A 16,543-nucleotide genomic window follows, 5' to 3' on the forward strand; every position below is an offset into this window, starting at 1 on the left:
TTTATTTTGTACCATGTAGTTTTTGCCTTTCTTTATTAAAGTGGAAATGGATTCATGGTAACAAAGCCTGTGACATTATGTGCCTGCATTGTCCTTGAACCGCTCACAGACTGAACACTTGTTATCTGAGGAGCCCTCCAGCTCCTCCTCAGCCTGGTCAGGGTCCTCTGATGGAGCCATGTCTGAAAGGCCAGCGATCAGTGTAGAATAGGAGATGTTGTACAAAGACATCACTGAACCTTGTAGTGGTTCATTTGGGGGGTGGGGGGCAGATCTCCTATGCCATCGGTTTCAGCAGTAGCCGAGGGCACAAACATGACACTACCAGAAGTGCCCTCTCTACTTGAACTACTTGCTGCACTTGGGCACTGGACCTCCCTGGCACTGCCCATGGGCTGAGGAACTGAGAACTCGAATGCCTGGGTGGCATTGGTTCCCCAATCATTCTTGCCTGTCTCCTGAGCCTTTGATTCAGCTTCTTTGCCACCGTTCTGGTGGTGTGATCTTGGGGAGTGTCTTGTGGGGGCCATCTTCTTCTTTCTCTTTGGTGGGATGACACTGGTCCCTGGACAAACACGCATCACCTGGTTGCCTTATATTGTAATGTTCTCCAGGAGCCAAGGCTTGCCTCTCTAGAAATTACAATTTCTGTATATCTGAAAAAAATTAATTAATTTAGTCACTTGTGGAGAAAATATACCTATTTGACATTAACTGGCCTCTCAGAGCCTTTACTCATCCCTGCAGGTTATCTCTAAGGGGGCTATAGTTTCAAATGAAAATGTATACTTTCTCATCTTTCAATAAAATCTGTATCATGTGAAAAAGGGTTAGACCCCAAAATGAAGCCCTTTCAGTATATCGTTCTCCTGGGTCCACTAGGAAGATGTTTGAGAAACAGGGGACGTGGGAAACGGGAGGACTTTCTACTTTACCATCATCCTGTTCCCTGCAGAGCAAACTTAAGACTTGCCTGGGCATATTTTGCAAAAGCCATGGCAGTTCAACAAGCAGATGAAACTCTTCAGGCTTTTTTTTAAAAAAAATTATATATATATATATATATATATATATATATATATGAGAGAGATAGAGAGTCAGAAATATTGATGAGAGAGAAACACTGATCAGCTGCTTCCTGCACACCTCCTACTGGGGATGTGCCCGCAGCCCAGGTACATGACCTTGACTGGAATCGAACCTGGGCCCTTTCAGTCCGCAGGCAGACGCTCTATCCACTGAGCCAAACCTGTTTCGGCTCTTCAGGCTTTTTGATTCAAAGATTTGCTCCTCACCCCTTCGGCAAAGAATCTCCCTCTGGAAAAGATTTTCATCAATGATCACGGTGTCTCTGTCATCAGACCCGCACACAGACTAGAAGGCGTCGTCCTCCAATATCCTCCAAAGCTTTCTTGGGAAGGACAGCCAAAGATGAACGTTGTTTCCTTCCACATTGATGGTGCCTTGGTCTGGTTCCGGTGGTTGCCGGTTGTCTTGGGGGCTTGGATCGGGCTCTCTTCTTGGTCCCCGTGCCCCTCCAAAGCCTCCCTTGGATCCACATGAGGATCTAGGCATGTATCATATTGGACCATTATTGGTGGTTGTCCATCCTCTGATGGGGTCAGCGTGGCTTCTTGCATCTCAGGGGTATTTTGATTAGCCATGTTGATGCTCTACATCAAAAAGCACTTGGTACGCAGGATCCTATCACTTCAAAAGTGGGGTCAGAAATGCCTTTGGTCACAGCAGTGATGCCCTATATATACTGTCCTCAAAATTCTAGAGTCTCGGTCGTGGGGCAACCAGCTGCTTAAGTCATGCGATGTCACAAAGGTGACTTATGGCTGCTCTGGAGCCTGGGCCCTGGCCAAGTGTAGGGGAGTGGACATCGAAAGGACCCCCATCTTCTCTCTTTTCTAATACTATAGAGAAATAATGTTCAGGTTAATAGAAAAGGTGCTCATATGCTGCCAGGAAGATTGTCTCTTGTTGCTAGTTCACTGGATATGTTGAGAGGTCACGATCCTATCTCCACCCACATCTCTACAGAAGGGGTGCAGGCGGTTTATGAACTCTTTGTTGCTCAAGGGCAAGGCCCTGGTTAGTCCTAGCCTGGGCAACCACCAAGACTGCCTGGGTCAGATAGGCCCCTGGGGGACTGTATCTCCCAGAAAATGGTGGTTTGCCTAGTCTCAGTAGGTACCCCCCCCTTCAATGCACCCCTCACAAGCTTCCTGCTTTATCTCTTCCAGCTGTGCCTACTGATTGGCAGGTCCTGCTCAGATGAGCCCAAAAGAGAGTCCTATTGTCTTAACCCTGGGTCCAGTTGTCCCTACTATAGGGCTGTGTTTCAGCACAGGTGGGAATGTTCCACTCATTCCTCAACCTCAGTGCTACCCAAAGCATCTGAGAGAAGATGTTAAACACGGTGTTACAGTAGGAATGGACAGCCACACCCTCTGATGTCCTCAGAGCCCACTCTTGAGCTTGGCTTACTGCCAAATCTCACCACTCTCAGGTCACAATAGCATTGGCTTTAGTTTCTATGTCTTCCACATAGGAACTCTTCTCACTACCCAAGATGGATTCACTTTGGGGCACCTGCATGTGTCTACTCAAATCACCCTCCCCAGACTCTCAGATTCAGACCCCTTGAGGCCTCCCCTATGCCCCATTTCCTTTCTTCAGTGAAGTGGGTGGTCTTTGGCTTTCCCAGTTTTCAGGCTTGCCACTTCCAAATTGGATCTCCTTTGGTACTTCCCCTTTTCATTGGTAATTTCTGATTAAGCACATATTCAGCTCTGGGGAAACAAAGCATTCCACTCACTCACCCTGTTCTCTAGCTGTTTGGGGTAACTTTGGTCTTAATAATCACTCTGTATAGGGAGATGGAAAGGCACCACCTGCAAGGGTCCTAGGTCCTGGTCCCAGCTCTGCCACTAAGTGGTGTTATTTGTCCTCTCCGAGGGTTGTTCCTGTTCCTTTTTTCTGAAATGGAAGCCAGAGGCATTAGGGAAGGAAATACCCCAAGGTGCCTATCAGCCTAAAGATGAGCCCCAAGTCTAGATTCAGATTTAGTCCATGGTCTTTGTGCTTCTAAACAGGTTTATAAAGCATTCATTCAATAATCAGTTTATTCTTGAAGGACATGCCCTGGAGCTGTGGTCGGCAAACTGCAGCTCAAGCCACTTGCTGCTCTTTGGCCCCTTTAGTGTGGCTCTTCTTAGCCATAGGAGTACCCTAATTAAGTTAATAACAATGTACCCACCTATATAGTTTAAGTTTAAAAAATTTGGCTCTCAAAAGAAGTTTCAATTGTTGTACTGTTGATATTTTGCTCTGTTGACTAATGAGTTTGCAGACCAGTGCCCTAGAGGATTAGAATGGCTGGCTTTTCAAAGAGAAGCTCCTAGTGTCTCTGGTTAAACAGCCAGCTCCCTTCGGTTGCCTACCAAATAATTGTTCCTTAAGCATGTTTTTTGAAGGCTGAAAATGAGGTGTCCCTGTGGCCTTTGCTAGCTCATGACTCTGCTAATCACTTATTTAAAGGGACTTGCTCATTTTATTGGAAGGAAATTGGAGAGAAGCCTCTGGAAAGCAGAGTCTGTCATTTTGTGGGGAAAGGGTGTTTATTTGATATGTTTTAGGCACTCTTGAGTCCCGAGGTTTCTAGAGGATCTTTGAATCAAGAACCACCAAATTTCCATTGTCATGAAGAATCTAGGACATCAGGCTCATCTTTTCTTCTGAAGATGAAATGTTCACACTGTTGACTTCAATGGAGTTGAAGAAAGGCACTATGGAAATGGCCTCCCTCTGTAAGCCTGCTCAGTCCCAGAAATTCAACCCTGGGTCCCACAACCACCAGTCAGACAGTGTTTATTAGGCACCATGCTCAGGACCTTTTGACAGAGGTGATTGGTTTGTTCTTCAGAGTTCCAAAGGCCCCAGAGATGATCTGTGTGTGTTGCCACCGTATGAACAGAGCCCCCATAGTCATGTGACTCCAGCACAGCACAGCTGACTGGGCTACCAATACAGCCGCCCCCTAGGGAGAAATGATTTCAGTCCTGACCTAGCTGTTGCATCCGCACAGCCTTGCAGCCAAAGAGAAAATACTGAGCTCTGCTCTCTGGGGCCCTTGAGGCTAGCCTGGCTGCTCAGAGTAGATAAAAGAGAGCCTTGTGGTTCTAAGACCTCAAGCCACTCCCCCAGAGCTGCTGAGCAGCTTCACTTAGACACGTGAGCCTCCTCTCCAATGCCAGTCTTCCAGCTGTTCCCTTGCCCTCCTCCCTTAGTCCAGGGGGGCTGCCACAACAAAATACCACAGACTGAGTAGGTTATCGAGAACAGAAATTTACTTCCCCCTGTTCTGGGGGCTGGAAGTCCCAGAATAAGGTGCCACTGTGCTGCTGTGAGAGCCCTCCTTGCTGTGTCCTCACATGGTGGAAGTAGCGTGGATCTCTCTGAAGACATTTTGTAAGGTGCTACTCCCATCCCTGAGGGCTCAACCCTCATGACTTAAGCACCTCCCACAGGCCCAACCTCCTAATGTTGTCATCTTTAGGGGTTAAGGTTTCAACGTCAGCCTTTTACAGGGACACAAGCATTCAAACCATAGTACTCCCTTCTGGACAGTGCCCTCCTGACCCAAAAACCCATAAAGGGTGTCCTGCTGTGAGGGACTCTTCTCTTCCTCAGCCCAGTCCAGGCCCTATCCAGTAAAGCTCCTTGTGTATTGCTGCCTCTCTTGGTCAGGTCTTCTTTCTTGATCAGCCCCCAGTCATAGGTGAGGCCCATGGTGGTGACCAGGACATAGGAGTGGTCACTGGGTCTACTTCCCTCCAATCAATGCCAAATACCAGCTGCACCCACTGGAGACTTGGATGAAGATCTCAGGGAAGCGGTCCTGGTACTTTTTGATGACACCATTCAGCATTTCTGCCTTTGTGATTCGCTCTTTTGCAAGATACCTTAGGAGCAGGATGGTGAGCAATGAGCACAGATTTCCCAACAATGGCCTCCTGGTCACACTTGTGTGGGTGATCGCCACAAAGGGCAACTGTGTCCCCGAGGATGAAATCTGGGAAGCCCTGCAGGTCATGGGGGTGCATGATGGGAAGGAACATTGGATCTATGGGCATCCCACGGGGGCTCCTCACCATCGTTTGGCTGCAGGAACAGTACCTGCTGTACCTTCAGGTGCCCAACAGTGATCTGGAACACCACAAGTTCCGTGGGGTCTCAAGGCCCACGCTGAGACCACCAAGTTGAAAGTCCTTGAATTTTTGTTCAAGGATTATAGAAAAGGGATCCTAGCTCCATCCCATCCCTGTCTGAAGAGGCTATGAGTGGCGAGGAAGAGGGGGCCTGAGCCAAGTTGCACCCGGGCACGTTTCAAGCCCAGGTCTGGCAGCTTCTCCAGCTGGCCATGATGTGAGGCTAATTCTTCACTCTGCATTTGAGAAGAGGGAAGTCCACGTTTTAGGTTGTGAGGCCCAGGGCAAGTTGCGGGGATAAAGGGCTGTAGCATCTTTGGGTACCCGTGATGATTTAGAAATTTATCCTTGTTTTCTATGGGAATTTTTCAAATGTTGTTTCTTTTCAGTGAAGGTTTCACAAGCTTCAGCATCTAAGTTTGTGAATGACATTGACCAAACCTGTATTTGTACTACCCTGTTCACAAGTGATCCTGCACCGTATGAGATCCTGTGGGGTCCCAGAGCCCATGCTGAAAGCAGCAAGTTGAAAGTCCTGAAATATTAGCTCAGGGTCAATAGCAAGCATCCCAGTTTCTTCCTATCCCTGTTCAAAGGGATGGAGAGCAAAGAAGATCAAAGGGTCTTATGGGGTTTCTTTACCAGCTTAGTTGACACTGTGGAAACTGTGGGTTCTAAAGGTTAGCTACTACTGAAGATGCTGAGCAGCAGTAGGGATTTGGGGAGGTGTTGTGGGATTGTGGTTGTCTGTCTACATTTCCCTTGTCCAGTGCAGGTGTTTTCACTTTTTAATCCTCACTCATAATAATCCTTCTTCTCTGCCCCTGACACGTCCTGGGCGCAACAGCTTCCCCCGCAGCATCGGTCCTGGTTCGGCAGCGATCTCTGCAAGGGGTGTGAGGCCCTCCAGGGTGAGGACTTCGTGGTCCACAGGCTTCAGAACAGAGGGCACTACAGCATCCAACTCCTGGTGCTCCTGTCAGCTCTAGGGACCCTGGGTGGGGCTCTCGGCTGAGCATATGCCTCCACCTGCCGGGGAAATCTGGGGAGTTTGAGCCTCGGTCTGAGGGACACAGACTGAAGTCCACAGAGGGCGGGGGCCCTGGTGTTGTCAGATGCGGGAGGGGAACAGAAACAGGACTTCCAGGCCCTAGATCCGCTCTCTGCCCCTGCTCTCAGGCCCTGGGGACTCCAGAGAGCCAGTCCGGAAGTTCCGCCCACTGACTTGCGCCCCGGAAGTCTGAGAGAGGAGAGCGCCATCTTTGGGAGGCCGGCTTCGGGTCGGTAGACTGGACAAGCGCTGAGGGGAGCCACCTCAGGTCGGCACCAGCGGGCCCAGGCTCTGCCTGGAATCAGGGTGAGGACCAGACGGAGGTCCCGGGGAGCTAGTCCAGCCCCTGCCGGGAGCCCTGGGGAGTGAGGCCCACAGGCCTCCCCTGGGGTCTCGGGGGTGACGGCCTCCGTGTGGGGGTCCGGCCTCCCGGTTCACAGAGGGAGGGTCCCAGGACCTGCAGGCCTCATGGTGAGGCCGTGGGGGGGACAAGGTGACTCTGGGCCCAGAGCAGTCAGTCCCGGGGGCCCCAAGGCGCGGGGTGACCGCAAGCAGCGAGGCCTGACTTCCGGGTCCTCCGGGTCTGAGACCCCCGGGTGGCTCCCTGTCACGGCGGCGTCTCAGGTCGGCAGAGGGGGTCCGGGACCTGCCCGGCGTCAGCGTGGGGACCCTGAGGGAGATTGGGGGCCTTCACCCCAGAACAGTGTCCATCGGGCCGGCCTCCTGTGGGTGGGGGAGGGGTGAGTTCACGCATTGTGCTTTGTGATTTCTACATTGGGTCTGAGAGACACGGGGGGTTTGGTAGAAGGAACAGGGCTTCAGGCAGCACAGGGGGGACCCCAGGTCCTGCTGCTGTCAAGTTGAGGACCCTGAGGGAGATTGGGGGCCTGGACCCCATAATCCTCAGACCGAGGAAGCCCAGTGGGCAAGCTGACCACAGGCATAGTTTCCTGACTTCCCCATCCAGGTGCAGTGTAAGGAGCAGCACCACAGGTCAGCTGAGGGAGCACGGAGGTGACCCTGGGCCCCACAATGTAGGGGACCCCATAAAAGTCCTCCCCTGCTACAAGCCATGGGGTGCTCCAGGGGGAATGACCATGTGCCGTGTCCCCTGACTTCAGCAGCAGGTCTGAGCCAGGCTTGGAACTTGATAAAACGTGCAGGGCTTCAGGTCCACAGAGGGGAGGGCAGAGTTGCTGCCCAGAGCCAAGTGGCATCCATGGCTTCACATCCGGATCAGTGAGCCTGTGGGTTTCAGTGAAAGGAGCAGGGCCTCAGGTAGGCAGAGGGAGGGCCCAGGGCCGGCCGGAGTCAAGGTGAGGACCAGGAGGGAGGAATGAGGGGACCCAGGAACCCCCAACGTAGAGCTCCACAAAAGCTCACTCTCACTCTTTGCCATGGTAGGTGCCGCGAATGCTTTCCAGGTATAATGTTCAGTGAGTTCTGCCCGGAAGTCTGAGAGAGGCGAGGACCAAGTCTGGAGGATTGCTACACGTCCATAGAGGGAAGGAGCCTAGTCCTGCAGAGAGTCCCGGTATGACCCTGAGGGAAGATTGCCCCCCCACCACCACCACCACAGAATCCAGCTTTGCCCCTTCTGTCAGCACCCTGAGTCCCAGGAACTGAGCTGACTGGCTGAATACTACTTCCTGCAACCCACCTCCCCACCTTCTTGGAGAATTTGTGAGTCAACCACAAGGTCTGAGGGGAGCCACATCAGGTCAGCAGAGGGAGGGACCCAGGATTTGCCTGGAATCAAGGTGAGGACCAGAGGGAGCGCTGAGAGACCCAGGGCAGAATGGTGAGGCTGTGCCCTCCCCCAACTTCCTCATGGGAGGACCCAGCTCTTGGTTCTAATGGGAGTGGTCTCAGGCTGGCAAAGGGAGGTGTACAGGTGCTTCTTCATATGTGTGTCAAGACCCTGAAGGAGAACTGAGTCGTCTAGCTCTCAGGTAGAGAAGAAGGAACAAAATTCTGCTCCATCTCCACTGTCAGCCATGGGAGACCCTGGATAGGTTGGCTGCATGTGGCATCCATTGAAAACTGCTTCAGGAGACAGAGAGCGATTAAGACTTTAGTATGAGGTAATGGGAGCAAACTTAGGTGGGCAAGGGACAGTGGCCAGGTACTGCTGGGAATCAGTTGAGGACGAGAGGGAGGGCCAAGGAACCATGGAGTCCATCTCCACTCCTCCCATCAGCCCTTATAGTCCCAGGCTTTAGTCGCCTAATGTGATGTCCACAGGCTTCCCCTGGGGGGGCGGGGGTGTCTCAGAGCAGTGAAGTCTTTGGTCTCTGGGTCCAAGCCTCAAGTCAGCAGAAGGAGGAGCCCAGGACCTCCCAGGGGTCAAAGTAAGAACCATAAGGGAGGACAGAGGAGACACCCACAGAAGCCTGACCATGCTGTCAGTGGTACAAGACTCTGTGGCAGAATGACCACGTGTGGCATCTCCTGACATCTGCCATGTGGGTCTGAGAGCGACTGGGACTTGGTATCAGGAACAGGGCCTCAGATCGCTGAGGCATGGGGGCTGGGGGGAGGGGCAGGTTCTGCGGGGCATTAAGGTGAGGACCTTGAGGGTGGATGGAGGACCTAGAACTCCCAAGCAGAGATTGATTCTGTGGCCCTGCACTTGGACTCCAGAGCAGGACAACCACATGAGATATTTCCTGAGTTCTGCCTCAGGAGTCTTCAGGATGTGAAGGCCTTGGTCTGAGGAATGTGGCTTCAGGACAGCAGAGGGCGGCCTGAATCCTCAGGTTCGGAGAAGGGATAGATCTAGTCTCTGCCAAGAAGAAATCTAGCAGAGGTCTTCAGGTCACTGAGGGGACCCCTTGCACCTCAAACAGAGGGTTCCCACTGAAAGCAGCCCTGCCTCTGTCATCCCTGAAGTCCATAGGCAGGGGTAGCCTCAGGTGGTGCACCCTTCCTTCTGCCTTGGGCTCTCAGGGCAGTGAGGCTTGAGGGCCAATTGCATGTCAGTAGATGGGTCCACATCTGGTCAGCATAGCAGAGTCCCAGGATCTGGCAGATCTCAAGAAAAGGTCCATCTGAGAGGGGGGAAGATGTGCAGCTTCCCCACTCCAAGGGGGAGGAACATTACAGTGTCTAGCTTGCCCTGTTCTCAGACCCAGGAAGACCCTGGCAGAAAGGACTGATGTTGCCAACTCCTGCTATTGCCACATGGAGGTGGATGGGGGGATCTTGGGGATGTGAGGACCTCAGTCTCAGAGATAACCTGAGATCAGCAGAGGGACTAGTCCCAGGATCTTCTGGGTGTGCATGTGAAGCCTCAATGTACACCCCCTTCTCAGAACAGGAGGGGTGATACAAAGACCAGCTGTCCCCAGTCCTCAACCCTGAAAGGAACAACAGTGGACCTAAGTGGCACGCTCCTTACTATCGTGGGTGGGAAAGTGGGGAGTCCTCGGTGAGGCAGGGCCTTTCTATAAGGCGGGGGGAGATAGAGCATCCCAGGTGGGAGGCATGGAGGTGGGGCAGGTCCTGGCAGCAGTGATAATGAATAGCCAAATGGGCACCGGGAATGCAACCAGGACAGAGGGCCCAGTCCCTGCTGCCAACATTTTGTGATGATGGCAGGGATTCCGCGGGGGTAGGGGGATGTGGAGAGGGAAGATGGTAGCCACCTGAGGCTACCCCTGAAGTTTTTGCAATGTGGTGCCTCCTCATTCTCTTGGGGCTCTCAGGTAGGTGAGGACCTTGGTCTGAGTGGACAAAGTCCGGTCATCTGAGGAGGGGTATCCTCTCAACAGTGAGAAGTGTCCCGGGTCTTGCCAAAGTGAAGATGAGGGCCCCAAGGGAGGAGTGGGTGTACCCCAAGCCCTGAGACAAAAACGGGACACCACAGAAATCCAGCCTGCCCCTACACTCAGCCCTGGAAACCCTGGGCACGGCTGTCAGTCTAAGACCCTCCTGACTTTTAGATTGGTGGTCTGGGGGAGGGGAAGGCCTTGGTCTGAGGGTCTGGACAGAGGTCGAGTCAGGTTCCCATGAGTTGGCAGGGTGGTTACAGTGCAGAATGAGGGGACCCCTAAAACAAGCATACATGGAGCCCAAGGTCTGCCAAGCCATTTTTGCCAGGAATGGGGAGACATGGAATTGTGGGTGTACTGGCTCCCCTTAATTCCTCCTCAGTTACCTATGGAGATGAGGCCTTTCCTTTAGGAGGGTAACCTCAGGTCCGCAGATGGAGTTGTTTCAGTTCCTGGACAGTGACAGGGTAAAAGCTTAGTGGGATAGATGGAATCAATAGAGTAAGGTCAGACATTATTGTTCCTTAGTGACAACTATTAGACTCTGTGCAGGTATGGCCAGATGTGGAGCCACCCCAAGTCCTTCTGGTTAGTCTCAGAAGTGTGTGGTCTTGTTCTGAGAGTTTTGTCTCAGGCCAGCAGAGGGGGAGAAGAAGGCCCTGCCCGTGGACTGGTGAAGACCCTGAGTGAGCATGGAGGGGATCCCCCATCCAGAACAGAGGAGACCCCACAGCACCCAATCCCTCCTCACCACACTGTCTTTCCCAGGACCTTGGATTGTGCCAGCTGCACCCTGAGGAGCCTTCTCACTTTCTCCTTCAGGATCTTACTGGACAGGTCGCTGAGGAGAGAACCCCGTGAAGCCCGAGAGCACTCCTAAAATAAGAGACCTGTAAGTCACTGTTGTCAGATCTGCCTAAGGTGTGTTTCTCAGCTGAGGCCCCTCACACTCCCTCTCTCTCCCAGGCCTGTGGGTCCCCATTGCCCACCTTCCCACACTCTGTCCCAGCACATGTCATCATGCATCACCATCAGATGAGTGAGCTCTGTAAGCCTGAGGAAGACCATCAGGACCCGAGGGAGAACCAGGAACTGGTGGCGGTGCAGCTGCTTGGGCCTGAGGAGGTAGAGGAGGAGGAGGCTATATCTCCCTCCTCCTCTATCTCTTCCTCTCTCTCAGGACTATTCCAAGAGAGCCTGGAGGAGGCAGCTGCTCCTGAGACACCAAGTCCTCCCCATAGCCCCCAGGGTGCCTGCCTTTCCCCCATAGCCCCCAGGCATCCTCTCCATGTAGCCAATGTGAAGATGAGGGCTCCAGCAGCCCAGATAAGGAGGGGGCAAGCAACAGGGAGAGCTCTGAAGAGGCCGAGTCCTCTCTCCAAGGTGCCCTATGTTTGAAGAAGGTTTACCTGGTGATGTTCCTGCTCCTCAAGTATTGTGCAAAGGAGCCGACCACAAAAGCAGAAATGCTGAGTAAGGTCATCAAAGAGCACCAGGACCACTTCCCTGAGATCTTCAGCGCAGCCTCTGAGTGCATGCAGCTGGTCTTTGGCATTGATGTGAAGGAAGTGGACCCCAGTGCCCACACCTATGTCCTGGTGACCACCTTGGGCCTCACCTATGATGGGATGGTGGGCAATGGGCACAGATTTCCCAACACTGGCCTCCTGGTCACACTTCTGTGGCTTATTGCCACAGAGGGCGACTGTGCTTCTGAGGAGGAAGTCTGGAAAGCCATGCATGTCAGGGGGGTGCATGACGGGAAGGAGCATTGGCTCTATGGGGAGCCCAGGGAGCTCCTCACCAAAGTTTGGGTGCAGGAAAAGTACCTGGAGTACCGGCAGGTGCCCAACAGCAATCCTGCTCGCTACCAGTTCCTGTGGGGCCCCAGGGCCAATGCTGAGACCACCAAGTTGAAAGTCCTGGAGTTTTTGCTCAGGGTTTATAGAAGGGATCCCACTTCCAATCTATCCCTGTCCGAAGAGGCTCTGAGTGGTGAGGAAGAGGGGACCTGAGCCAAGTTACACCCTAGCACATTCCAGGCCCCTTTCTGGCAGCTTCTCCTGCTGGACATGATGTGAGGCTAGTTCTTTCCTCTGCTTTTGAGAAGAGGGCAGTCAGTGTTCTAGGTCGTGAGTTCTAGGGCGAGTTGCAGGAATAAGGGCTGTGGCATCTTTGGGTTCCTGTGATGATTTAGAAATGTATCCTTGATTCCTTTAGGAATTTTCAAATGTTCTTTTTCATAGAAAATTTCATAAGCTTCAGCATTTAAGTGTATGAAAGACATTGGTCACACATGTATTTGTACTTTTCCAGTTCAAGAGTAATAGATTTGCTGCCCTAGCCAGATTTTCTCAGTGATTGGAGTGTGGCCCAAGGAATGAAGGGTCTCGGGTTCATTTCCAGTCAAGGGCATATACCTACGATGTGGGAGGCAATCAATGGATGTGTCTCTCTCACATTGACGTTTCTCTCTCTGTATCTCCCCCTCCCTTCCACTCTCTGTAAAAATCGATGGGAGGCAAATATCCTCCTGTGAGAATTAACAACAACAAAAAAAAGGAGTAAGAGATTTGCTACTGTGTAACACAAAGTGGAACACCTTTCAGCTTAGTTTGTGATCCCAAACTAGATGACATGGTATCAGAACAGGATTTCCTTGGACATGTGAAAGAATTCAGTGGTGCAATCGATGGAGTCATGAAATAGAAAAATAAAAGCAAAAGGTTGTTGATTCTTGCTTCTTATCCCTTCTCATCTGTCTTTTTATGAGACAAATTTACATAAGGATCCTTGGGTTTGCTTGGTTCATTCAAGAAAGTGGATACATTTAATCTGAATGAAGATCACCCCTGCTCAGTGATTCATTTATTCCCCAGACATTGACTGATCCTGTGCCCACTGAAAGAGCAGGGCACACCCACCCACAGGATGATAGTGTAGGTGCTGAAGTCTTATAAGGAAGGGGGTGAGGTGTCCCCTAAGTCGTACAGAAGAAGCAAAAGAAGGGGAGAGGTAGTGGGACTCGAGGGGACAGCACGCAAGTGTAAATGGCCTCAGCCAGGGCAGTTTGGTGTTTGGGAAACAATGATTCCCTCTGTGGACGTTGATTGTGATGAACCTGAGTGGTGGCAGCAGCCAGACTCTCAGATGTTGTGCCAGGCACCCCTTTTCATGCCCTGGGGTAGCCAGAGCTGACTCCATTTCATTACATTACCTTTCATGTAACTTGGGCAATTCTAAGCAATGTATAGATTTTTGTTGGGAGTAAAATGAATGAAAATAATGGTTTGGATGGAAGAGCAGCTGTTGGGGACGGACAGAGTTGGTCTTTGACTCAATTTCATCGAACTTTAAATTACATCCAGCTGGGAAAGGCTCCCCCACCCCTAAATTTTAAAATGTATCCTGCAAGAAGGAAGTAACATTTACTGAGCTTTATTTACAAAGCCGAGTTTTTGTCTAGTTAATTTTTTTTATTATGTAAGATTTTATTGGGGTGACATGAGTTGACATGAACATATAGGTTACATGTGTGGCTTCGAATTTACAAAATCTGTATATAAGACCATGTGCCCACCACCCAAAGTCAAATCTTCTCCTGTCACCTGATATTGCAACCCCTTTCTTCCTCCACCCCCCTCCCTCTGGCAACCACCACACTGCTGTTTGTGTACATAAGTTTCACTTTTATATCCCACATATGAGTTAAATCATATAGTTCCTTAGATTTCTCCGTTTGACTTATTTAACATCACATAATGTTCTCATGGTCCATCCATGTCTTTGGCTAGTTTAGTATTGCATATCCTACTGAGCTACATGCTCCCTGAGATGTAGTAGATAACAACAAGAACAACAACAAGAACCCTTCCAGAGTAGAGGATAGTAGTGCTTGGGGTAATATAATATTAAAAATAACTGCCATTCATCACAGTTCCTATCTCCACTGGGCACTGTGGGAGGTGCTTTACAAACACTCCATACATTCCTGCAGTCCTGCGAGACAGGGCTTATCAAATCCACCTACTTCACAGATGAAGAACCTGGGGCTCTTAGGGAGAGCTAATGTCCCAGGATCACATAGCTAGTAAGTGACAGGCAGAGATTGGATCCCTGGTCTGAATTCCTCTGAAGTCCATGCTGTTCCCACCCATCCCAGACTGTGCCTAACCTTCTGACTCATAAATCATTTTTCTTCTCAGTACTACATGATGTCTCTCAGGCAATAAAAAGAGGGACCCTGGGGCCAAGGCACTAAAAGCAGGCCTAAGGAAGGACGGTGACAGTGTGAATCAAACACAATCTGGGTATCGTCTGTGGCCTTTATTTACCAAGGTTCCTCCTTCCCAAGTCCCAGGGTCCCTTGAGAGCTGAGATGTTGGCATTTATGTCCAGTCCATGCATTTTTCCACATGACAGCACCCTTCCCCTGTGTGCCCTCCTGTCCATCCCTGGATTCTGGCCTGTTGACCAGCTTCTCACTGTTGCCTCCTCTGAAGGCTGTGGCCACTCACAGTGGAACAGCCCCAAATATCCTACCTCCCCCCTACACCCCCACTGCCCCCAGCTTAGAACATGTCTACTCCCTGCTGAAGTACTGATCATCCATCCTTCACCCTGGAACCGCTCTGATGGAAAAATCTCTTTGAATTTGAACAGTGACCTTTAGATACTCGGACATCCTGCTGGATGTCTTCAGCACATTCTTAACATGCTTTCCAAATGAATCAATGAGTACAGTATGATTGGGCCCATAATCTACCAATTTGGGGATGTCAGCCTGAAGTTAGAAAGAAGGTTTGTTAGAATACCTGCTGTTTACAGCAGGAGTTTAATGGGGTGTGTTATTTGAAACTGGCCACTGAACACATACACGGATAAATCAGCTTACCTAGGGGGTCAAATCCCAATGCCTCCTTCATAAGTGGTAGATGCAGGAAGACCATGGAAATCACTGTTGAGCAAACATCTACAGAGGCTAAATTCCCCCAAACTTGGAGCCCCCTTGTAGGTGAAAAATGGTTTCTATGTAGACATGCTCATCCTAATTACAAATTAAAAGTAATTATCTTCCCCCCCACTGTTTCATGTCTGTGTGTCTGTATCACAGGAAAATAATAATTTTCAGTGTACCTGATGGCACCTGTATAGGTGTTCAGGTATGTTCAGTCATGTAGAGGGCAGCAGAAACTCACAAAATTTTGGTCATGCATCAAAAGGAAAGAGATAATTCTCAGCCAACTGAGATTATATAGGTTATATCAAAGGGAAGTGTAGAAAAGTGTTATTGAGTGAAGATGGCAAACCGACTCAACTGATATTTACAGGAACCTATGAAAATTACACGTGATCCTGAATTTGAAATCTCCTGTCACATGGTAGTCATTGAAAAAGTTGGGGAATTTAAGGCAAATTTGACCTTCTCAGAAATTCCTCCAAGAAATGGAGGTCATTGTCATAACAAATTATAACTGTTCTTTTAGCACCTAATATGTAACAGTGTATAGGAGAGATTACAAGGTCTCGTCCACTTTTTGTCTTCCTCTCCTTTGTGGGCGTATGGGAAAACTACATTGCCAGTTCACTTGTTGCTAGGAAGTGTCATCTACCTGTTGTCACTGAGAGCTGATCAGAAATAGTGTCACATCCAGACATCCGGGAGCCAGTATGACAGTTCCAGACTTCCTATTTCATTCAACAGCAAGCATAGCATCCCTGTGTTGAGATGGTGGGACTACCATCTTGAATTATCCCAGATCCCTGAGTCACCCGATAGAGGAGATCTCCTGCCCAACTGAATCCAAATTTATATGCGCACAAAAAGACTTTTGTTATGTTAAGCCATTCATATTTCAGTTTTCCTCTGTCTCATCAGCTTGCAGTTACTTCAACTGAGTAATACACAGCAACGTTATCTGCTGTTAGGTGGATTTAAATAGTTTAATTATAAACATAATCCTGTATATAATGCATGTATTCTCTTGAAAAAAAATTCTAAAGGTAGATAACTGCCTCCTTTGTGAAGTCCCTCCAAATTTCAGCCTCCTACTCAGAGGTGACCATAGCTCACAGCATGGCTATAAGCTTAAAATGCAAAGGGTCTGAATATTTCAGGTTTTTATAAATATTGCTGAAATTTTCAAAAATGCCATACCATTTACATGCTCAATTTTTTTATGTGAATATTTTTTACTTTAAAATATGTTTTATCATTCCTTTAAATTTTGGTTAGAATTGTGGGCAAAAATATTTCTTCACTCTTGTTTTAATTTGTATCTCCCCCATTTTCAAATTTGATTGAAAATAACACTAACTTCATTCCTCTCCCATATAAACCTGGATTTATGCAGTAATTTCCTGAGTAACAATTTTCTCTGGGCATGAGTTAACATTCTGAAATTCTGAAATGTCAACAAAACACTTCCCTTTTACTTTGAGAAGCACGGATTCAGTCAGGAGCCAGGGAAGGGGACAGGACAGGACACCCTCAGCCAGTG

General features: G+C 49.8%; 1 protein-coding gene across 1 annotated transcript; it reads left to right on the forward strand.

Moving 5' to 3' along the window:
- The first annotated feature begins 5,136 nt into the window (after window positions 1-5,136).
- On the forward strand, window positions 5,137-12,058 carry LOC102434472 (melanoma-associated antigen 4-like). Its single transcript, XM_023752989.1, is given in 3 exon segments — window positions 5,137-5,236; window positions 11,224-11,315; window positions 11,318-12,058. Coding segments are annotated over 3 exon segments (933 nt in total).
- The last annotated feature ends 4,485 nt before the right edge of the window (window positions 12,059-16,543 follow it).

This window comes from Myotis lucifugus, unplaced genomic scaffold (genome assembly GCF_000147115.1).
Source record: "Myotis lucifugus unplaced genomic scaffold, Myoluc2.0 scaffold_40, whole genome shotgun sequence".
In the NCBI taxonomy this organism is placed as follows: Eukaryota; Metazoa; Chordata; class Mammalia; order Chiroptera; family Vespertilionidae; genus Myotis; species Myotis lucifugus.